The sequence below is a fragment of the Sesamum indicum genome, linkage group LG12 (genome assembly GCF_000512975.1).
Source record: "Sesamum indicum cultivar Zhongzhi No. 13 linkage group LG12, S_indicum_v1.0, whole genome shotgun sequence".
Classification (NCBI taxonomy): Eukaryota; Viridiplantae; Streptophyta; class Magnoliopsida; order Lamiales; family Pedaliaceae; genus Sesamum; species Sesamum indicum.
In genome coordinates, this window is record NC_026156.1 from 5,617,943 (window position 1) to 5,642,915 (window position 24,973).

Below are 24,973 nucleotides of genomic sequence, written 5' to 3' on the forward strand. Positions count from 1 at the left end.
TTCCGAACTTTTCTTTCTTTCTTTGTATTTTTTAAATATATTATTATTATTATTATGTCCTTGTGTGGTTGTAACAGCTACTTTATTTATTTAAACTTCTTCCTCCTCAAGACTCGAGAATAATGCTCGACTTCGGCAAGGTGAAGGAAGGGGCGAATTGACGGGTGTTAATTCACAAATTGAGCCATGATTTGTGCAGTCGCTCAGGTGAATGAATCACGTATTAAGGCCAATAAAATTTCTTGTGTCAGTTGTATCATTGCTTCTTGGGGTAGAACACTTGGAGGAGGTGGCTCTACATGGGGCTGAGTTGGGGCTTATTCATGGGGTGGCATGCCTTCTCCATTGAGCAGAGCTTGTTCATGGAATGGCATGACTTCTCTATTGAGCGTGGTTTGTTCATGGGATGGTGATTGTTCACGTCGTGAAGCTTGACCTACTCTATTCACTTGCGTTTCTTGGTTGGTGTCCACCTCGTGAACATTGCGAACTGAGGACTTGGTTTGCATTCTCAATTCCGGGATAGACGACGCCAATGTTGTAGTTATGATTTTAATGCGAGGATGGAACAGGAGTTTTACTTTCAGCACAACGATTCACTAGGTGAAAATTGAGTATAGAGAGATAATTTTTGTGAGAGAGTGTATAGTTTGTTGTCAAATCAATGGATAGTAGTTTTTTTAAAAAAATAATATATGGGGTATTTATAGTGGTATTGAGAGTTTTATAATGTGATAGGGTGTACGTATTTGACTTGCTTGTAAAAATATATTTTTTTAGTCTTGTAAATAAATGGATGCAATCAATATATACATCAAAGTGATGTGGATTAATTTACATCCCGAAAAATCTAGAATTCGAATCGAGTAGAGCTAAATTTTAAATTATTTATTAATTATATAATAAATATAATATATTGTATTGATTTAATTTGATTAATTTTAATTTAAATATAAAAAAATCTATAAATCCCACAATAAGAAGTTAATCGTCAATTTTTTATTCTGATCCAACATATAATTATAATTAAATTAAATTATACACAGCACAAATCATACGCTAGTTATTATTGTATCGACAAGAATAAGATCATCCATTCGACAGGTTGGATTTCTTTCTCTTTTTGTTTAATATATTATTGTGGTGGGCCTATTGGGCTGATATGGTATAAGGTTCTGTAATTGGATTTGGGCTAAATTAATTTTGGGCCAAACCCAGTGGGCTGAAATGTGTACTTATGTATTCCCACTCGCCTCATGGGCTTATTTTGAATGTTTCCTTTTATCTAAGCCCATGAATTTCTAAAACCACTTATCCCAAAAATAAATAAATAAATAAAATGCTTACAAATTTATACTTATCGAAACTACTTAAGTCATATAATAAAATTACAGTTTACTGTATACTGTAAAAATGGTCTGTATTTAAATCAATATTTTCGTGCAATATTTGATTTATATTGTCAAAAAGATACCATCAATGGTAATTGATGTGGAGCGTGAAAATCAACAGTTATAGCACATTTATTCAAAATATATTTCGATTGAAATGATTGTTGGAGGATGTCAACAACATGGGTTATTGATAATTTTTTAAATAATAAAAGAATATTATAATTATATATGTTGAATTTTAAAAGAATTCGTTATAATTTAATTTGAACATAAGCTATAAAATCACTTATTAAAAACAAATAAAATAAAATTTATAGTTAATGTTAACATGAGTAATACATTTAAAAAATGAATTATGGGAGTGTGACCCAAAAACTTAAAGAGAGATACTCCACTCAAGTGAAGTCAATCAACACACAACACTCTGGTCTAGTCAAATGAGTAGCCTCCTGCTCCCTACCCACTTTATGCGCCATAACCAAATCATTACAAACTTGGTCCACGCACCAGCACCAGCACCAGGCATATATTATAACGTGTCCTTTTTTCTTATTTTCAAATACTTCCAATTCTGACTACATCTAAATTTGAAACGTTTTTCACACTACTTTTTTCATCATTAAAAAAAAAAAATAAAGATAAATTTGCAAACAGTTCCTATACCATTACTAGAAGACAGCATCAAAGCCAAAACCCAAAATATCACGGCAGATCAGATGCGTACAGAAGAAATGATCAATAAATGCGAAGCGTGATTCACGACTCAAATCAACCAAAGGGTTATTAATTAAAAGTTTTTCACTTTTTAGTAGTGTCAGCGACCATACAGTTAGGCAGAGTCGCACAAGTGGCATACATACAAAAAGCAAGAGCACACACCAACAAACCAATGTTATCTATTCTTCTATAGAGGGAAGAAGTGGATAGATGAGATGACAGACACAAGGCTAAACTGAAAAAACAAGAGAAAGCAACTTTACAGCCACTATTGCCATTCTCAACCACACACAAGTTTCCAAAACCTCAGTCTACATTTATTCTTTAACATCTTCAAGACTCTGTCCGAAAAGATTCATAATCGTGCAGTTCAAGATTCAGGACAAACACAGCAGAGAATTCATCAACTGCAGTGTTCCCAACTCGGTTAAAACCTGCTTTTATATATAAAAACTTTACAGGTCAAGGCACAACAACCTCAACTCAGTTTGCCAGCAAAACATGTAACATCATCCTGTATATCTAAAAGACTAAAAGACAACTTCCACAACACGGTCTGAGGTGAAAGAGAACTTCACAAGAAGCAAAGAACAAAAGGTTAAATGAGATGTCTGTATGAACAACTGCATCCAATATATTCTTAACCAGTTTTATGATTAAGAGACCTGATTATATAGGCACCTTCCTGTATCTTGCTAGTTTTTCACCTAATTTCAACACCAGGCACCATGATAAGGTTAGCACAAGTGCTAATCCCCGGCCTCCGATGAGTCCGATGAGGACGATTAGACAAAGAACCAAATATCTCCGAGCTGGTGCGGATTCAGCTTCAGCTTCCTCGCCTTTCTCTTGGCTCTTTCCACTTGCTTCATCATTAACCTCCGGTGATCCACCAAAAGCAGAAATGGAGCTCGTGCCAGCTTCCTCTTCGTATCTTCCACTTGAAATGGATGAAAATCCAGTACCACTCTCCGATTCCCTATCATCCTTGCATTGATCTGCTTCTTGTTGTTCACCACACAAGGAAACAGTATCTTCTTTTACAAGTTCATTCCTTTGAGGGTCGTTGTGTCTTGAATGTCTTAATTTCTTTGGAACAAATTTCTTCATCTTCGATTTTATCTTAGCTCTCCGGGATTTCCTTTTCATATCTGCCAATTCACATATAGACTCTTCTTTCTCCATCACCCCCTCCTTCAATCCAATTTCTTGATATCCCAATCTCCCTTTATAACAGGACTCTTCCACTATCTCGTTCTCCAATTGAATTTCATCGGCATGCCTCACCAAATAACCCTTTGGTTCTGCAACTTCAATTTCTTGATCCGGGCAGCTAAATCCAGAGCTCTTCAGAGAAGAAGAACCAGACTTTGAAGGGTGCACTTGCTGCACCTCTGTCATCAAAACCCGACCATTATTCGCACCTAAGTTAGCCTCCTTGAATCTTGACATTCTTCGGACCCTCTGCACCATGGACCTTAACACTCCTTTGGCCTCTAAACACGGCTTCAACAACCGGCACATATGTTTCCCAGCATACTCCAGGAAAAATAACAAGAACGCCGAGATGGTGAAGCTCACTGTCAATCTCTTCGTCCCCAACGCCAAAACCACTACCAAGAACATCTTTAGAACCATCAACAAAACCCCAACTGCATCCGCTGCTGTATCAGCACCAAGTTCCCTCTCATCTACACCAATCAAGGAACCATTATCACTCGATCCCACAGCTAGAGTTTCACTGGCATCCCCAGAAAGCGAAGCACAAGGCAGAGGGGCGTGCATAGGAGTAGGAGATCCCGCACTAGACGGAGAAATTATAGGCGAAGTTGATGGCAGAGGGGAGAAGAAAACGGTTGGCGATCCTGCAACTGCCGGATCACTAGCATCATTGAGGGGTGCAATTGGGTGGCTTTGACGCTTTTTCTTGGATGGTTTTTTCAATTTTCCACGATTTTTCATGAAAAGATCAACCAGCGAGGTCGGAAACCCGGTCTCCACCACAAGAGAAGAGCCGTCGCGCCGCTTCTGAGAGTTGTGCAGATGATCGTTCACCAATTGAGAAATTCTTGTGCTCTTCACCTTCTTCCATGGGAAAGCCATGATGCCAACAAAAGCGCGATCCAACAGCGAAAAAATAAAGTGAGATTGGATCGATTGAACCCGATGGCTATGCTACAACATTTTGAGAACAAAAGGGTTTTGATAAATCCGATTTCAAGATCTTGAAAACTCTGGGAAAGATAACTTTAGGGTTCCTTCTCTTTCCATATATTCAGGGTGAATTTCAGCCCAAAACCCCTTCTTGAAGGTTTGCGACGTTGGAACATACATGTGGGAGAGCATAAAAAGGAAGGAAAATATTTTAGTAAGAACTAATAAAGAAAGAAGATCAAATCTGTATCTGTATAAACAATCAAGACCCCCCACTCGGAATCAACGAAATCTTGGTGGAAGGGTTCTAGAGAGGTGAAGCGCTTGGAAAGAAAGGATTATATTGACGAGAAATAGCAATAGGAACAACTCTCTCTCTCTCCTTCCTACCTCGTTCTTGATCTTAAATCTTAATTATTGCACTGTCGTATATATAAAAAGGGCGGATCTTTGACTATTTAACCCTATGTATCACAAGGACGGTAAGAAAAAACTGTTAACCAAAATAGGAATTTATAGTGAGAAAGAGAGAGGTGTAAATGTAATTGCGCGTGGGAACTGTTTCAACTGTGCTCATCATCCATCGGAGAAATTAATGGACATCTGTCTTGGTATCGTTGTCGGTAGCGCGCCTGCTGTAGCTTACACCGAGTAATCAAGGAAATTGTCCGCCTCATTCTCATAATTTAATTGCCTTACACAACCATGGAATGTAATTTATCTTCTTTAATATTATAAATGAATAAATTATTTTTTTGTTGTGACAAAACAAATTCAACTTCTCTCTTTGTATTTTTTAAAATGAAATAATTTATTTTTATTTTAAGAAATACAGAGAAATATCTTACATTTTTTATGCATTTTTTCTATTTTGATAATGTCAACAAGGTTAGTAACTAATTTTCATTTTATTCCATATATTTGGATTAATATATTAAAGTCTAACTAGGATGGTCGCAGTAGAAATCATTGTAGTTTTCAAATTAATGCGGCATCCCATCATTGTCTTGATTATTGAGGTTTCCCACTCCTCCAAAGTCAATAAATGATTAAAAGACAATAATAATAATAATAATAGTTACAGAACATGTAATTGTAAAATTTGTATATAAAAATATCAAATGATTTCTTGTAATAAAGTTTAAAAAAACACACCGATATTTCGATATTATTAAAGAAAAAAAAAAGTATAGAACACAAACGTTTTAATTAATTATTCATTGTGGGGCAAAGGGAAAAAAAACACACACAAATCCAAAAGTGATGTAAATCGATGATTGGCTCCTTTCTTCTTTTCTCTTTTCCTCCTTTATCTCCTTTACCAACATTTGATCTTTAGCTGATTAATTAAAAATAATCCACAAGTTTGTCATTTTCAGTCCAACCAAGATCCGCAATTGTAATTTAATTTCAGTTTGGCGTGGGATGTCGCTATCTTACACATTTATATATATATATATATAATATGAAATTAAAAGACAAAAAGCATCACGGGAATTATGTTTTTCAAAAATGAGAAAAGACACTTTAGTATATAAGTAGAAAAATAATAAATGTAACTAATTATTTTGTTAAATAGGTGGAGAGGGAGAGAGAGAGAGAGAGAGGGTAGCGCGTGCTTCATGCCGATTTGAGAACAGATGTCTTTGAATGGGAAGTGAATATTGGAGCAGAGAAGAGTGATGAAGTAAATGAAAAGCAATGGATGCATCTGATGTTCATTTCAACTCAAATATGTAACTGTTGCTTCTCATGCCCCACTCCAATTACCACGTTTTTCTCTATGCAATTACTACTTTACAATACTGTAACTTCCATTTTGCACCCATCCTATTCATTTATATACACACTTTCTTACAATGCTAACCTTATAATTTTATTTTACAAACTACTATTTCAAAAATAAAAAATAAAAAAATACTAAGTCAGATCCGATTAACGTGGTGTTTGGTTAAATTTATTTAAAATATTTTATGAGTTTGTACATCTTATAAGATTTTATTTTATAAATGAATTCTTACACTGTTTGCATCAAATTAGAGTGTGAAACTTATCAAAGGTTAGAAATGGTACTTTTATAATATGATTACAATTGAAGAAATCTATTAAAGTTTTAAAAATAAATCATCTGGAAACTCCTTACCCTTGTAAAGAGCTTGTAAACTGATCACGACATCCAACTGTCGAATTGTATAAAATATTTTGAAAATTTTATAAGCACTGTTGCATTGCATGTTATATAGACACTTTTGATAATTGTGTTTGGTGTTTGGTGTTTGGTGTTAGGGTAATTAATAAATATTGTTGATTAATTGCATTTGTGTTCATGAGCCACTGCTATTACTACTAGTGTTGTATATAGTATTGGAAAGTGTTTACAGCATTAATGAGTCCAGTGGTGGGTTGGATGGAGTGTTGTGGACCCCACCCTCTTTCTTCCACATCTGATACATATACGCCTCGTTTCCCTATTCACTCATCATCAATGGGTTTTGGGGCCATGATGAATACAAATAGACAAGGTATAGAGGGAAGCGCAGAAAGCAGGCGTAAATGGGATTGCAGGACCCAACCCCCTAGCTAAATCATATTCATAACCTAATTAAGTTTATGATGTTGATGGATGGATGGATGGATGGATGGATGGGAGTATACAAGTTTAAATTTCTTTTGATTTACATCCATTTAGTTTAACATTATCTATACTGCTATAAAGACTCACAATCATAGTATTCATGCCACTACATCATTTTTTTATAAGCCCAAAAATACTTTTCTATTGATCAAGCAATTTTTAACATATAAAAACAAAATTGGGAAAATAATAATATTAATAAAATTATGTGCATATATAACTAGGTGTTGACTGTTAATCTACCTCTATGGGGCTCCAGGTTCACAATGCCTGTATATAAATCAAATTAATAGATTTGAAAATTAAGTGATAATCCCGCATGCCTAATTATTAAAGACAGACACTTTTCAACGAACAACAAACTAAAGAGCAGACATTACATATATTTTGGTTTTACAGAGGAGTGGTTGGAGCAACATTTGTTTCTTCTCATGCTGCTACAATTTACACATCTGTATCTTCTTGTAATCAATAATAAAAGAATTAAATAAGACATAAAATATCAAACTAATTGTGCGCAGCTTGCAGCTTATTGATAATCGACTTATCAACCTGGAACGCCTTGGCCAATACATCAGCGTTTATTGCCGGATCCGAACCGAAAACCGCATTAGCGATGGCGATAACACCAGGATTCTGGCTGCTTAAAAATGCGATTGTGACGGCATTCCCTTGCCCAACGTTTTGCTGAAAGTGAACAAGCCCCAAGGGGAAAACAAACACGTCTCCCTTTTGAAGGACTTTGGAAATCAGCCTGTTCTCCGGGTCGGACGTGACGAAGCCCACGAGCACAGTGCCCTCCAGCACCGTCAATATCTCGGAAGCTCGAGGGTGGCGGTGGGGCGGAACCACTCCTCCAGGACGGTAGTCGACTCGCACGGTGGAGATGCCGAGGGTGTTGAGGCCCGGAATTTCGAGCACGGTTGGGCGGTTTATGAAGGAGCCGAGGGGATTTGAGGTGTTTCCAGGTATGTTAAGCCCTCTAAAAAGGAAGTGATCAGGGGTCACTTGCTTAGGGTCTAGGCAGGCAAACCCATTAACTCTCACTGCAAAAACAACACCACACAAATTACCAAATATTGTGACTACTTACCTACATGAAATAATTAATCATCTTGAATATATATATATATATATATATATATATATATTGAAACCTGCAGCAGCGTTGAAGTCTGCGACGCAAAAATCTTGAAGAGGAGAAGGTTCATGGGCTAAGGCAAGAGAGCTCCAAGTTATTACTACAAGAGAGAGGGATAGTATTAAATTTGCCATTTTTAAATGTTTTGATATGAGTGATGATTATGTAGGTAGAGACTGAGAGTAGCTGTATATATATATATGGTTGATGAACAATATATATAGAGTGTAGGCATCAGCTGCATGGTGAGTTGATAACAAGTACTGAAGACCAAGTCAGGTAGAAGCGATCATCTTCGGCCGTCTCATGATTCCTACATCATGCTTCTGTCGTCCACTATTGTTCCTTCCAGAATTAAACATTGTCTGAATGGTTCAACGCGCGAGCAGTGTAATTGGATTACGGCTCAATTTTCTGATAAAAGAATTGGGTGGTGCAATTATAAAGTTTTGATATACCAAGTCTTCATGTGCATTTAGGACAAGGTCCTCCTAAACCCCTCAACTCAAATGTAAGTATGTAAGCGGACGTGGCAGACAACGTAAAATATCATGACCCAATTACGACTCCATCCCCGCCTGCATGCTTTTTCATCTTGAAATATTCTAACTCCATATCAAATTCTATCGCATTAAAATAAAAAATTATGATAAATACATTATATTTGTTATATAATTAATTTACAGTTCAGGAAAAATAATGATAAATATATCATATTTTTTATATGATTGATTTGATTCGAGCAAATTTAATTTGTATAATTCCATCCATTTCAACAACCACAAACCATCTCTAGTAATTAATCAATGCTAATATTAACTTTGACCTTTTCATCACTGGTTCCTAATCTCTAGCATTTTTTAGCTTTAACTATTAAATTAGTAAATATTTCTTATTTATGCTAAATAAAAAATCACTCTTCCCATATATTCGCTTGGAATTAATTCTTTATTTTGATGGAAACTTGATAAGTGGATCATAGATTGAAAAAATTAAAAGTAGGGCCTCCCCTGCCCGACCCAATTTCCGGATCCAGTTTCTTATTTTGTGTAATAATGGGCCTGTCCATTATACAATACCCGCTTCCATTATACATTTAAATGAGGGTATTTATTTTTTACACTAGTTTATTTTATTAGACGTATAATTTGATTAAAATTTATTGATTTTTAGGTATAATGTTATTAAAAATTGAATGATTATCTGTTTGAAAAGAGAAAACTATTGAATCCAATATATATATATATATATGTGAGGAGAGAAACTGGCTTCAATTTCGATTTGATGTTCGTATTTTAAATTATATTTATATGCTATTTTTAGCAATAAGAACATCACCCCGAACTAATTGGGTTCACTGCATGTGGAAGTTAGGTTGCCTATGGGGTGCGGCCATCTATTTTTTTTAATCAATAATAATTTGAATTGCATTTAATAATATATATAGATATTATGTAAATAAAGGGCATAATATTAATTATAATTTAATATATATATATATATATGTACATACATAGTATAATATAAGATGCAATATTAATTTTGAATATTGGAATGATGAGTACTAAAGTCAAAAGGGGTCAAATGAGTTGAAAAATAAAAGAAAAATAAAATTAAGAAAGTTATTAGTGTCAACATCAGATGAAGTAAATATGAGTTGTGAAGGTGGACCCGCCAGGCTGGCAACCGTTAGAATCCAACGTGAATATCTGCTGATCGATTCCTTCAGATGTGCGGCCAGGATCTTCCCCCCCAAACTCCTCACCCCTCTTTCTCTCTACTGTGTTGTGTAGTTGATTCAACACTTTTTTGCCCATCCCATCGTTTGTTGTTTATTACAAATTCCCACCTAAATCTCGCTTCTCACAGTCACTGTGTTCTCAAGGAGCAGCGCTGTGAAGTGTGTGTCTCAACTTCTTCACTCCTCCAGGGCGGTGCGAGAACACTCTCTCGCCCTGAAACTAAAACACATCGACTCGCATTGCTCTGGGTTAGTGTCTTTTCAAGATTCTTCTATCAAAAAACTTGCCTTGTTTTTCTTAAGTATTGGATCTGTGATTTTGTTGCGCGTTTCCAATTGGGTTTTCTGCTGTTTGCTGTGTGGATCAGATTTTAAGCCCGGGAATTCTTTAAACTTATTTTTGGTCAATGTATCGTTTTCAAGTAACGCGTGAATCTTGATCAAAGAAATTGGGTTTTCTTGTCAAGAAAGCTTGTTGTCAGTCTATTTCTCGAATGGATTTGGCGAATGGAGATATGGCTTTTGAAGATTTGGACACGATAGTCTACTGTGTTCTGTTTACCATAATGCAGAAAGTTCTTCCTTGGGAAAGGCCCTTCGAATTCAAATTATCTAGATTGGTAAGGGCAGGGGCACGATTCACAAGTTCTTAATGGGAAAGAGACTTCACATTCACATGTCCCACTACAATGTTTTCAAAAGTTTGACATGATGAGATGGTTTAGGCTTTTCTTGAATGCAATTGATGGCGTGATTTGCTTATTCTTATGTCGATACTCATTGTCGTCTATTCATAATTTCCAGAGTAAATCATACGAAACAAGGTTTCTAGAGAAAGGGCAAAGGTTATTTAACTTATTGATGACTTGACTTTTCCTGTTCTGTTTTTTCGCGGTGATAGTGCTCTTTGTTACCTAGTTAAGGCTAGACGTACCCAATGATGTCCTGTGTTGTTAAAACTTCTTTTCCTCAATTTTTTCATTATGCATCTCGTGAGACCCATGAAATGCTCATATAGCATATAGAAGCTTAATTTTGGTAGGTGTGTTGTGATTGGTTGCCGATTTTATAGTTTCTTTTTGCTTTAACAGTCACACTTTCTGGTACCAATATGGTGGCTCAGGGCTTCACCGTGGACTTGAATAAACCTCTTGTGTTCCAGGTAACACTGATGCTGTTTTAAAGTGTATTATTCATGGATGGTTTTATATCCTAATGGATGGCTTCTTGATTATTTTCTGGTCTGAACGCTCCACTATTCAAGTCTGAAGTGTTCGGATCGTTCACCTAGAATCTAAGACTGACTGTTTCTTTGATGCTATAAATGAACAATTCCACCACGAAAAATGGTTTGGTTTGAGATTTGGAAGTAAATGATTCTTTTTTGTTCATGCCTCACGTCTCTTGACTTCGCAAAAGTATTTTGATTTTTAACCCTTTTTGATAGAATTCTTCTTGTAATACACATGTCACATTCTGTGCGTTCACATCCTGATACAAATTGTTTGAACTTTCATAGGTTGGCCATCTTGGTGAGGATTATCAGGAGTGGGTCCACCAGCCCATTGTTAGCAAAGAGGGTCCTCGATTTTTTGAAAGTGATTTCTGGGAGGTATTAATCTTCTACTTACTTTGTGCCCGCCCCAGACACTGGCATCCATGTCATCAATCACCATGAAGAAGTTTTGTTTTGCCATCGCTTTTAATGGTTTTCCAGGCGATTTCATAAATTATTCATTTGTTGAATCTTTCTTCAAACAGTTTCTGACCCGCAATCAATGGTGGGTTATTCCTCTTATCTGGCTCCCGGTCGTTGGGTGCTCCCTCTCAAGGTCCATTTATTTGGGTCATACAATTCCTCAGGTGGCAATGATGACAGCCTTTGGTGTTTTTGCCTGGACATTGATCGAATATACCCTCCATCGCTTCCTTTTCCATATTAAGACCAAGAGTTATTGGTTAGCTTTCTTTTACACTTATCTCTTGCTCTCTCCTCTCCTATCCTTATTTCTCTGAGTGTTTTGCATGGGCTTGTGATTTTGGAGTCTTACTTTGATCTCTGGCTGTTTGCACTCCAGATTTTCCTTTGTTTTGTCATCTCCACTAAATACTTCCGGTAACTTGCAGGGGTAACACGATTCATTATCTTCTTCACGGTTGTCATCACAAGCACCCAATGGATGGTCTACGCCTTGTTTTCCCTCCTGCTGCCACTGCCGTTCTTTTATTTCCAGTATGTCTCTATCCATGTTTTTGTGGCATTAATTCTTATCTTTATAGGTATCAAAACCATTCTCACCTTTTCCATCTATGGTCCTGTAGCTGCTAATGATATATTTGGTCGCTCTTTATGTTAATGGGTCTTGAAACAAATTTCACTTTCAGCTCAGCAGATCTTTAGTCACTAGTTTGTGAACTGACAACTTTATTCTGCACATCGTGGCTGACTTGTATTAAAAACTGGTCTGAAACCAACCAGAATACGAAATTTGTGCTTGTTTTACAAATTATTTTGCTTTGCAATTCCAAAATTTAACTTGCTTGCTATCGTTGATTGCAGTTCTGGAATTTGATAAAGTTAATATCCACTCCTACCACTGCTCCTGCTATATTTGGTGGTGGTCTACTTGGTTATGTAATGTATGATGTAACTCATTACTATGTGCACCATGGGCAGCCAACCAGTGGAATTCCAAAGAGCCTCAAGGTAATAAGCTGTAAATGTTGTCATACAATGATTTTGAATTTTTGATGGCCATTTCAAACTCCAGAAGTAGCCCAAAATAATTAACAGCATCCTGGAAGGAGTCGGTTTTTTCCTTAGTGTTCCGCTGATATTGACTTTGTTTTCCTGTTATGCAGAAATATCATCTAAATCATCATTTCCGCGTTCAGAATAAAGGATTTGGCATCACTTCCTCGCTGTGGGACAGGGTGTTTGGAACCCTACCTCCGTCAAAATTGACCGAGAAGAGTAGATGATTTTTCTGCTGAGTTTCATGTCATGAAACAGCTTCTCAAAAGCTTTTCTTATCGACCATTTTGCTCCAGCTTTAGAATGTACGCTGTGTTTCTTGGCAAAAATGCACAATTGATGATTATGGATCCATTATACGGTTCGTTGTTTGTATAATTTATTGTGGAGTTGTTTAGCTATCATTTCTTCCTAGATGCTTGTTTAGCGAATGGGTGTAATGTATACTATTTTTTTTTATTCGAACTTCCACTTATTAAATAAGTTCCTAAAGAAAAGAAAACCAGAAAACGGAAAAAGAAGCACTTAACAGTTTCGAAGGAGATCTCAATGGATGTAAATATGACAGAAATATGGCTGGTGCATCGGATGTAATCTTTCCTGGCAAATCTGTATGGTCTCTCAAGAAAAAGGGTTCTACCTGGAATGCCAGTACCATTAGAAAATATCCAACTTCTACCGTCGCCCATGAAAAGCCAAAACTTTGACAGCTGCATGTGGCAAAATCACCTTGAAGTTGATTCCCATCTATTGCCAGATGAAACATCCCCCCATCTGTTTCCTTTATGATGTTATAGAGAGAATAAATTAAACTAGAGAAAAGGCCAAATTATCTAATTGCTGCAATATGACTATAAGTGATGGGTTGTAATTGAACAATCTACCACAGATGCAACAGCCCCCATGTGGTGTGCGAGGTGTTTTATGTTAGGGAATGAGATTCCTTAATTTAGCAATTTTATATCAAAATTGAAGTGCTCCAATTTCTTACACTTGGTCGGAGTAATACAAAATTCTCTTCACCAAATTATATTTGTTTTACTGTTATTTTCTTCTGCAGTGAAATGGGCTGCCTCTCAATATTCACCTCCATCATATTTCTTGGCAAGAAGGTTGTAATATTTACCAAATTTTATGATTGTAAGAGCTGAGATTTGTAACAGAGAAGTAAACCTACTTAACAGACAGACTCCAACACAGAAAATAGCTACAACAAGTTTAGATTACACCCAAGTGAGATGATCAAAGAGGCAAATACAGAACTTAAATGTAAAACAATTTTCACACTAGAATATGAGGCAACAAACTTATAGATCCTCATGTATAGCAATAGCATATCTTAATGACTAGCAAATTGTGCTTCAGTGGATCATACTCTTCCCTCTTCTCTCATCCATCAAGGGAAGAGTTGGTATGCTCTGTTCATGTCTGAAGAAATTATCAGGATCAACCTTTGTCTTCACACTGACTAGTCTGTTAAAGTTGTCCTTGAAATATCTGGAACCCCATGAACTTGCTTGTATGAAACTTGTGCTGTTTCTGTTCGTTCCTAAATCGAGATCCCTGTAGTTCACATAGGCTTCTCTGGGGAACATGGAAGCATAAGAAGCCATGTAATTGTACAGCCTCCGAATCCAGTCGATGTGCTTGGCTGCAGACTCGGGTTTGTCATCGTTCCAAATGGTCAGGTATTGGATTTTAAAGATGACACCTTTTCTATGAGGGAAAGGGATTTCAGATTCTGAAATCTTACTCATCATCCCACCATAAGGATTAAATATCATCAATGGTGAATCTTCCTCCATAAGCCTTTTCCATAGCCCTTCGAGCCCGTTTTCTGGAATGGGCTCTTTCACAAAGTCTGATTTGGCTTTGAAGTAGTTCTTGAATAAAGATTTCCCCTGAAGCAAAACTTCAGGGGGTGTATTACTTGGGTAACCAGCAATATAGAGCAAAGACTGAATCCAGCTCATTTCGATGCAATCTTTTCGCGTCAATCCTAGTTCAGGGAAGCTTTCTTCCATCACCTGGAGCAGTCTATCTGCTCTTCCAAGAAATAATGCATTATACAGAGTTTGCACAGTTTTCTCGCCCTTTTGAGAACCAGCAGCCACTTGTATGATGACTCTGATGAAGAGATCTTCATCAATTTTGTCAGCAACTTGTTGCCATTTGTATAGAATCTTAGTTGCGCCTTGTTCCAAAGTCTTTGGAACAGTGAATACTGTGACAGTTGCTGGAACTGGGACCAGCCTCACCTTCCAGGCGAGTATAATCCCGAAGCTAGCTCCTCCGCCACCTCTGATAGCCCAGAAAAGATCTTCTCCCATAGACTCCCTATCAAGAATTCTGCCGCTGGCATCAACTATTCGTGCGTCAATGACATTATCGGCTCCAAGGCCATATTTCCTCATCATGGGACCGTATGCTCCTCCAGTTATGTGTCCTCCAATTCCCAAGCTGGAGCAAAGGCCAGCAGGAAAGCCATGAGTTTTGCTTTTCTGTGAAATCCTGTAATAAAGTTCTCCAATTGTCGCACCGGCCTGAGCCCATGCGCTGTTGTCCTGCATATCTACTCTGACAGACCGGAGTTTTGATAGGTCCAAGACGATGAAAGGTTCATCCATTTCCGACCTGTAAGATAAGCCTTCATAGTCATGGCCTCCACTTCTAACTCTTAGCTGGATTCCTAGCTCTTTCGCACAAATTACTGCAGCCTGAACATGGTTTTCTATATAAGGTGTGAAGATTAGTTGAGGCTTAGGGACAGATGGAACCAGGCACCTCAGGTTTTGGGCAGAAGATTCTAGGATTGTGCTAAATGAAGCATTTTCAGGGGCGGAAAAGGCTTCTGAAAATGGGATGGAGAGCTCGGAATTTAGAGTAATGCACTGATAGAATCTTTCTTGAACTGGTTGTGAAGCAGCGCATGAAGCCCATGCAAGAATTGCTATGTGTAATGTAAGAATGAAGGAGCTTGAAGATCCCATAATGCTTACTTCCTGGGATGATTATCTTTGTTTTGTGTTTAGGACAGAAAGACAGAAGTCCTCCTATTTATGGATTTTAAGGTCTCATTCCTGATGACTCTGTGACATAATGTGAACGTCAGGCTGAAGATTTGAACACTTCTTATGGAGGTGCCTCGCATGAACAGGATAGAAAAAATGTCATTAGTAAGTTGCAAAATTTTGGCCATGTTCTCACCACAGCTTTGAGGTTTCCTTTTCATACATGCACATTTCTTGCCTTCCAATGATCAATTTCTGCCGATTTGTTGCTTAAAGGAGCCTCTTATGTAGCGGAAATGGCAAGATAGTTGATTCTTACTGGATCTGCATCCAAAGCCCAATTATATGCTTGTAACAATAGGACACAATTTTCTCAATTCTAACGTATTAGACATAAAAGGGCCACAAAATAAAATAATATATATGACAAGATTGTTTAACATAGTCATAAAAAAAATATATCACCAGAAAAATAAGCCATAAACGAAAATATTTTATTAGTAGTGTACTTGCCTGCATATATCATGAGATTGTTCGGATCCTAGAAAATAATAGACAATAGTCCACTTGAAAATTTGAACTTGTTCTCAGTGGTGCGGTAGTCGGCCTTATCCTGGATGATAATAAATTTGGCTGATTCCCAGTTTGCTATGTGGATTCCTTCTCATAAGTTAATGGTGGTAGGAAGCAGTGTCTCTTGTACAGGTAAACATTCACTTACCAGAAAATTTATTTAGGATCTTGCCAAGTAAGACTAGACTGAAGTGGCATTTGATTTGTTGGTGGAGTTAGTTGAAAATGTTTTGATTACAAAGATTTGGATGGGCTGAGTGATCATGGCTAGGAAGAAAAGCTAAAGTTATCTAGAATGTTAGGACCTGAAATCAATTCACACTTGGGCAAAGTATCCTTATTCTTGGTAAGAAAATGAGTGAAAGTCCAACATTTATCTCCTAGTTGTCATGGAGTCTCAGCACTGTCATTCTCAATGTTTGCATTGTTTTTAATCTGAAAGTCGAATTGATGGTAAGTAATTAATGATTCTTGAGTAATTAGCACTGCCGTATGGTAGATTATCAAGAACACTAAAGTTAAAAAAAAAAAAAAGTATTTTGCTTAGGTAATTGTTAAGAAATATCCAGATTTAGCCAAGCTTCATGAGAAAGTAACATATTTTGGTAATGTATATTGTGTTGCATACCAATATGTTGGCTCTAAAATCATTTAGTTTTCTCAATATTCAAGATTGGTTTTCCTTGGAGGCACGAAGCCCTGTTTCTTTGTCTAATTCTTTAGAGGCGGGATGCTTTGTTCGTTCCTAAAGAAGTTTTCAGGGTCAACATCTGTCTTCAGTTTTACCAATAGATTGAAATTTCCCTTGAAATACTTGACTCCATAAACCTAAGCTTCATTATAGGCGTTGTGAGCATTGTCTGTAGAACCGATGTCAATATCTCTATAATTGAGAAATGCTGCTCTAGGATTTTGTGACACAAAAGGTGTCATATAATTGCAGAACTTCCTCATCTCATATATCTTCCTCTTTTCTGCTTCTGCCCCTGGTTCATTCCAATATGAGACGTACTGAATCTTGTAGATATTACCAGCTCTATGAGGAAATACTGCTGGAATTTCATTCATTCTTCCACCATAGGGGTTGAGCACCATCCATATGTCTCCTGACTCTGCCAATTTTTCCAATACACTTTGTAATCCATCCTTGGGAATTGGAGTTGTGACAAAATCAGATTTTATCTAAAAGGAGCTCGACGCTGATGTTCTGTTTAGCAGAGCAGTTTCTGGAGTCCCATCAGGAAACTGTGTCCAGAGTAAGACCGACTTAAATCCAGCAGGTCTCCTTCCAATCCTCCTTTTTCAATCCCAATTCTGGAAATTTTGCATTCATAAGAGACAGCAAAGTTTTGGCATCAGCAAGGCACAATGCTATAAATGCTGCTGTAATGTTCTTCTTGCCATTCTTTTTCCCGGCCTTTGGTTGCAAAAGCACTCTCAGGAAGAGATTGTTGTTGACTTTGTCCGCAACATATTGCCAGCGATGAACAAGATGTGTTGCATTTCTTCGAAAGTCTTTGGCACCCAGAAAACTGTCACGGCAGGGGGCACTGGGGACTAGCTTGATTTTGTATGCCAATATGACACCAAACTAGGACCACCACCTCCACTAATAGCCCAGGAAAGGTCTTCCCCCATTCCCTTCCTATCTAGAACTCTGCCTTTCGCATCAACAATCTTTGCATCAACCAAATTATCAACAGCGGTTCCATATTTTCTCAGAATGTTGCCATAGCCACCTCTGCTGATGCGACCGCCAACTCCTAGCGTTGTGCAAACTCCTGCAGGGAAAGCATGGACCTTGCTTTTTTCCCAGATTCTGTAGTAGAATTCACCAAGTATCGCTCCTGCACCAAGCAGTTTCATCCTCCATGTTTATCTCAATAGCACGAAGGTTTCATAGTCATGGCCTCCACTTCTGATTTTCATTTCTATTCCAGCCAATTTGGCACATTTTATAGTTGCCTGGACGTCGGATTCTTGCCGTGGTGTCACGATTACAGCTGGTTTGGGTGTTTCAGAGGTGTTGAATCGGCTGTTTGTAATATAGTATAGTTAGGTGGATGTATGTATAGGTAACATTTTGGTCATGTGGGATTGTGCTGCTCGATAGACATTGGAGAAAGGAGTCTGTGTCCGCAAAACAAAAGGAATTGAGACAGAAGAATACCAGCAGCAGAAGCTGCAGTATTGAGAATGCTACAGATGGATATGGAGACTGGTGAGAGTTGCTCATAGTTTGTTCTTGATGGAGACAAATGTTTTCTGAGATTACTGTGCTTTAAATACTTGTGAAGACTCTGTGATTTTCTCCATGCATATACGGATTACCGAAATTTGTGATTATTCATTGTCAATACTGCTTCATAAGGCGATCCAGCCTGTGTTTAGTAAAAGGCATTAGGTATTCTTGTAGAACAGAATCTGTCAGACACTATGACAGTATCAGGATGATCTTTCCAGGACGAAAAATTCTTCTATTATTTTGAACTTAAAGTCTAACTTGTTGTTTTAGAACTTGTCTTTGTGTTCAGAATCACATTGCCATAACTCTTGATATTGTTATCGACATTGTGGAATGCCTTTCATGATTTGATTTTGTATTAACTGGATTGGAGAGATTTCCTCCACAAATTATGTATCAATGCACTTATACACATTAATTAATTGAAGGTAGAAATGAAGCTCTTTTCGACCATTTTTAATCCCTGGATGCAGGCCAACTAGCCAAACGATGTATTCCAATTATAAATCTCCATGTTCAAGTTCAACTAGAGTTAGAGTATCAAGGATCACGGTGGACAATTTTACGGAAGTGATTTGATTGTAAAGATCAGACCAAGGACTATAAGTTGTAATGTAAAGCCAAGAGACAAGTTTAACAATATTTTTGGGCCTTTCCTCTGTCGGAAATAGTTAAAACTCAATTCTTTTTTTTGAAGGGGAAAGCAATTTTATTGCTGATAAAATTGAGATTCAACCATCTCCCCCGCCTGAATTGTGAAAGCTGCTTTAGCTAGATAGTGCGGAGCTGAGTTTGCAGTACGCTTGACATGAGCATAAGACAGATGATCAAAGAAAGAAGACAAATGGAGAATGTCTGAGATAATTGGCCCAATAGCGGAAGCATCCTCCTTTGCCACTAATAATTTATGAATCACTAGAATGCAATCTCCTTCAACAAGGCAATTACGCCAATGCGCTCAATTCCAAGGTCCACCGCCAGACGTGCTGCTAATGCCTCACAGTGTTCAGGCTTCGTGACTCCCAGTGGAGTGTTAGTACACCATGCAACACAATTGCCTTCATGATCTCTTGCAATAATGCCAAACCCTGCTCCACCTTATTCTTCGCGACCGAAGCATCAAAATTATTTTTGATCGTACCTAGCTTGGGTGGAGACCAGGTTGGTGCTGAAGATTTGCCTGGGGGGTTTGTTCGAATGATGCAATTCTGGAAGTCTTGTAGAAAACTTCTTGCTGACGCTACCACTTCCACCGGTGAGCTGTGCTTATTTTCCATCACCCGTTTGTTTCTACTCTGCCAAAGCATCCAGCATAGGACGGCAAAAGAATTGAACAAGACCCTTCTTAACATGGCCTATCCAGTCCTCTGTACCATCTCGCCATTGTGAAATAACAGACCATGGTAGGTCAGCAAGGGCTCAGGCTTGCCTAGCAAAAGGACATTCTAGGAGAGCATGTTTTGAATCTTGCTAAGGGGCTCCGCACGTCGCATACGCTGGCTTAAAATTTTCAGTAATTGCGTTGCACCGAACTTGGATTCTCATTCTCCTTTCGGTTGGTTACATAGCAGAAAATTTCTCACTCCGTCTGTATTAATAGCCAAAATTACAGAAATAATTGTTTATATAACCTAATACATCCTATTAACTCTAACAAGTCTCTCTAATTAATATCTTCAGTAATAAATACGATAACTTCAAACATCGATTCTATAAAGTATAAACAGGACATCCATCAGATATTCCGTGAACAAAAAGCCTAGCTAGCTGGCGTTGCACGTTAAAAAACTTGGATAAATTGGCGCCACATGTTGATAAGGAATCCCGTGAAACGCTGTACTAGTTATATATATGTCTAAAGACTTGAATGACAAATGGAGCCAGAGTCAAGCATTGACCCACTACTAAAAGTATCATTGGTGCGTGTATCCATGAACCTCTATTTTCTTGCTTTTCTTCCTCGAAAGGGCTGCACGGGGATACTTTGTTCATTTCTGAAAACGTTTTCTGGATCAACTGTGGTCTTGATTCTTACCAGCCTGTCGAAATTACTCTTGAAATATTTCACCCCGTACACTTGTCCCTCGCTGTAGCTGTTTTTACCGTTATTGGTGGTGCCAATGTCCAAGTCCCTGTAATTGAGATATGCTTCTCTAGGATTCTTGGAAACAAATGGCTCCATGAAACTGTACAACTGCCGAATCTGGTCCACGTACTTGTTGTCAGCTTCCTCATCTTCTTCGTTCCAGTTCACGGAGTATTGAATCTTAAAAATATTCCCAGCCCGATGAGGGAAAGGGGTTTCTGATTCTGGGATTTCGCTCATTCTTCCACCATAGGAATTGAAAACCATTCCCACTTTCCCTATCTCCACCATTTTCTTGAACAGTGATTCCAGCCCGGATATGGAAATCGGGGTCTTCACGTAGTCGGATTTCCGTTTCAAGAAGTTAACTGAATCAGGATTTCTACTTAGCAACACATTTGGGGAAGTTGTGTTATCGAAATTGCCCCAGAAAAGAACAGAGTTAATCCACGACATTTCATGGCAATCCGATTTTTTCAACTCCAATTTCGGGAATTCAGAACCCGTGATGGACAAAAGCCGGGTAGAATCACCAAGAAACAAACCGATGAACGTCGCCCGAACAGATCTCTTCTTGTTCCTTGTAATTGGCTGCAGAAGAACCCTGATGAAGAGATCATTGTCAAGCTTGTCGACAACTTGTTGGTATTGGAAAACAGCTTCTATTGCATTCTCGTCCACGCTTTTTTCCAATCGAAAAACAGTGACAGTTGGTGGCACCGGGACTAGCTTTATCTTGTACGCCAAAATCACACCAAAACTAGCACCTCCGCCGCCACGAATTGCCCAGAAAAGATCCTCCCCCATGGATTCCCTGTCCAAAACCCTGCCATTGGAGTCAACAATTTGTGCGTCAATCACGTGATCAACTGTGAGCCCGTACTTCCTAAGCATGTTGCCATAACCAGCACCACTGATGTGGCCCCCCACGCCGACTGTGGGGCAAACGCCGGCGGGGAATCCATGGACTTTGCTTTTCTCCCAGATTCTGTAATAGAGTTCACCAAGCAAAGCGCCGGATTGCACCCAGGCGGTCTCATCCTCCATGTTGACGTTGATCGACCGGAAGTTAAACATGTCGAGTATGACGAAGGTGGTGTCAGATACATAAGAAATGCCCTCGTAATCGTGGCCGCCGCTGCGGATCTTAAGCTGGATGCCGAGTTTCTTGGCACATAGGACTGCGGCACTGACATGGGCCTCCGACGTGGGGGTAACAATTATATTGGGTTTGGGGGTGGTAGAGACATTGAAACGGCGGTTTCTGACATAGGATTCCAAAACATTTGTGAAGGAGGGATTCTCGGGGGTATATAGTATACTCGAAATTTGGGAATCTGGGATTTTGTTCTCCGTAAAACATTGAACAAAGGAGTCATAAACAGGATCTGCAGATGCAAGAACAAAAACATGGAGAAAATAAAAGAAAAGTAAGAGAAGGGATTTCTTCATTTTAGTAACCGTTTGTTCGTATTTTGGTTCCTTGGGGAAGAAGATCTGGGACCTTATATATACATGTGCAACATCAATCCGAGTAGAAAATGTGTGGTGTTTCTTTTAGGGGTGGGGTTGGGGGGTGTGCGTTCTTACCAAATAAAGAAGAAAAAGTAAAAGTTTCTTGTGTGTCTTTTTCTTCAGAAACTGATGAATCTTTTATTTGTAAAGTTGTAAGGAGAAACCGCCTTGTGTCGCGTATTCCATGTTTGCTAACAGTGTAATAATATTGTTTTTATTCTGCCGTCAATCCATCAGATTACCCACAAACATATCTATTACAATTTAAACCTCAGTATTGAATATTGTGCTTCTTCTTGTGGGAGTGGTCTTTTCTTTTGATAAGTATGCTGTATTCTACTTGTGTAAAGAGAATATAAATTAAGAAGGTAAATGGAAAGCGCTCTATTCATTTATGTTTATGGGAAGAATAAAGCCACCAAATTAAACATTGATCATGCGAGGCCGCACTTATTTCCTCTTCTAATTAATTATAATATATCAATCACAAGGATTTATAATATTGGATATTGCGTGATTATAGGCATTAAATCACATGTAGTTTGGGGGGTGGGCCAACCTGCGAAATTCTCCTCGTCATTTTGACGATTTCTTACGTGTTGAAATTGTACGGACAAACAACTCATCAGAACCCTCACAAACACCTGCTTTTTTGCGTGGGTTGGGCTATAATGGTCTGGACCACTTTTGCGCTTTGGACCAATTCATTGTACAACAATTATGGAATATTTTGATTCCAATTGAGATCAAATTGAATTAATTATATATTAAGTGTATTATATTTATTATATAATTGATGTACAATTCAAGAACGATAAGGATCACGTCACAAATTTACTATATTTGATGGGATTCTTATTGCGTAGGAAAAAAAAACAATAATAATTATGGGATTCTTATGAGGGTAATTTGGTCATGAAAAAATTTATTTATCCTGCAATAAGTCGCTAATAAGTCAATCGAGGTTAAATATAATTTATTTTTTATTTTTTTATTAATATCAGCAAATTCAACGAGTTTTGACTAACAGATAGACTTGTTTATTAGATGGAAGCAAACTTCAGGGTGTCGAATATAATTTTCCAAATAATAGAGAATTTACGTGTAATTATACTAAATTTCAAGGGAGGGGAATGTAATTATCCCTTTTATTTAACATGGTTCATAAATTCATATATCTTCTTATGTTTTTTAAACTTATAACATGTTAAGTACATTTTATATTATAAATAAGTTCTTGAATCTTTTGAAAAATATAAAATTATGATACTTATAAGATGTGGGTAAGACAAATAAGCTGAATGAATTTGTTAATATCTAAAAATAAGTTGGGGATCTCTCACTTTTTTTTAAAAAAATAAAGGAGCTTATAAGTTTATAATATTTTATTTTTGAATCTTATAATTTTTTTATATTTAAAATATTATTACACATCTTATAAACTTTGCAACATTTTATAAAAACATGTTGAAAAACTTTATAAACCTACCCACAACCCCTCTTGGCTGCATCTCAACTTATTCAAACTATTTTAATATGTTTATACACCCTTAGAAATTTGTGCAAGTGCCAAAACATGGAAGACTTAGGCCACTCAATCAGTTCTTAAAGCTAGTTGACAATTTTGCAACATTTCTTACATACTATTCTTTGGATAAATTTAAACATGAAGATATGTTAGAAATTGACTTGTGAAAGAAATTATATTAATTTCCTAAACCTAAATCAATGGTTGCTTTTCTGCTTGACTCGGTCATCCGGGAATCCATGGTTCTGCTTCTTCGATCTGTCCATTTCTCCGTTAAGAGTCTGTCCCGTATTGAAATTTAAATAATTTATGAATTATATAATCATTTTGGAGAAAAATCATTTATTGTGTCATTACTTATGCTTCGCAATTAGACTTTTTTGAGAGAAAAAAATAATATCGCGATGTTGTAATAGGATGGACGTTATTTATTGTCTTCGTTGTAGCTCTAATAGTATATGAAAAATTAAAATTCATAAATAAAATAACAAATTTTGAATTTCTAATATTTAAATAAAAGAGTAATAATTTAATCATTAGATTACTCTACTGGTGATAAGATCAATGGATCTGCAAAACCCAACGAAAGATCAAACAGATGAAACTTCCGTCCAAAGATTTGAACATATTTTTAATGAAAGGAGTTGAACTTAAATATATTGAATATTGAATATTTGCCAAACCACTTGCTACTTGTTACATAAAACCTTAAGTCGTTTTTGACTAAGCTTTTAAATCTGATTTGTAATACTTTTTAAATCTAAATTGGTATAACTCAGTTTTAAATTTTCAAATATAACAACATAATGTTATTTAATTGAATGGAGTAATATAAAATTGGCATGGGGTCCATATTATTTATGTAAAATTATAAAAGCACCCTACATCATAATTTCAGAAAGAACTCGCACATCATGAACTCTAAGCTAAGATCGATTTGGGTTGACTTATAATTTGATCTAATCTGATTCAATGATGTCTCACTTTATTCAATTGTCCAATGATTATTAGCGAAACATGTCACTTGACGTGACGGGTTAAAGAGAACACCAACTATGAATATTCCATCTGTTTATATATTAGGGCAGATAAATAAATGAGAACTGTATCAATTATGCTAAGTTTTACCTCAAGATGACTTCTACTGATATAAATATAAAAAAAGCGATAATCGAGCCCCATCAAACATATCCCTAACTATGTTTTGTGAATACAGGACATAGTATTGAAACCCGAATTCTTTCATGACTGGGGGGACGAGTCCGACTTTGAGCTCTAGCAAACTTAATTAAGTTGTGACTCAAATAAAAAATAACATTATTGTTCTTTTGATTTAAGAGTATAATAGTATGAAAAGAATCAATACAAGTTCAAACTTAAATAATTTGATATTATAGAACTATGTTAGCACATTAGGGTTGGGCATCATTTTTAGTATGATTGGATTGGTGTTACTCCCGACTCAATTCAAATTTATA

General features: G+C 37.1%; 5 protein-coding genes and 1 pseudogene across 5 annotated transcripts; 1 reads left to right on the forward strand and 5 right to left on the reverse strand.

Moving 5' to 3' along the window:
* Positions 2,348-4,722, reverse strand: LOC105175802. Its single transcript, XM_011098394.2, has one exon. The coding sequence runs from the start codon at positions 4,212-4,214 to the stop codon at positions 2,781-2,783; it is 1,434 nt and encodes a 477-aa protein (XP_011096696.1). The 5' UTR covers positions 4,215-4,722; the 3' UTR covers positions 2,348-2,780.
* LOC105175931 (putative germin-like protein 2-1) lies at positions 7,170-8,238 on the reverse strand. Its single transcript, XM_011098580.2, has 2 exons — positions 8,058-8,238; positions 7,170-7,946 (listed from the first exon to the last, which is right to left on the reverse strand). Exons 1-2 carry the CDS (start codon positions 8,173-8,175, stop codon positions 7,408-7,410), a joined length of 657 nt encoding a protein of 218 aa, XP_011096882.1. The 5' UTR covers positions 8,176-8,238; the 3' UTR covers positions 7,170-7,407.
* LOC105175803 (dihydroceramide fatty acyl 2-hydroxylase FAH1) lies at positions 9,796-12,951 on the forward strand. The gene is made up of 7 exons (XM_011098396.2): positions 9,796-10,031; positions 10,874-10,944; positions 11,302-11,394; positions 11,544-11,740; positions 11,910-12,015; positions 12,343-12,489; positions 12,645-12,951. The coding sequence occupies exons 2-7, from the start codon at positions 10,894-10,896 to the stop codon at positions 12,762-12,764; spliced, it is 714 nt and encodes a 237-aa protein (XP_011096698.1). The 5' UTR covers positions 9,796-10,031; positions 10,874-10,893; the 3' UTR covers positions 12,765-12,951.
* Positions 13,706-15,700, reverse strand: LOC105175932 (berberine bridge enzyme-like 15). The gene has a single exon (XM_011098581.2). It carries the CDS (start codon positions 15,525-15,527, stop codon positions 13,899-13,901), a length of 1,629 nt encoding a protein of 542 aa, XP_011096883.1. The 5' UTR covers positions 15,528-15,700; the 3' UTR covers positions 13,706-13,898.
* Positions 15,944-18,170, reverse strand: LOC105175933 (annotated as a pseudogene).
* On the reverse strand, positions 19,207-21,948 carry LOC105175804 (berberine bridge enzyme-like 21). Its single transcript, XM_011098397.2, has one exon. The coding sequence runs from the start codon at positions 21,902-21,904 to the stop codon at positions 20,306-20,308; it is 1,599 nt and encodes a 532-aa protein (XP_011096699.1). The 5' UTR covers positions 21,905-21,948; the 3' UTR covers positions 19,207-20,305.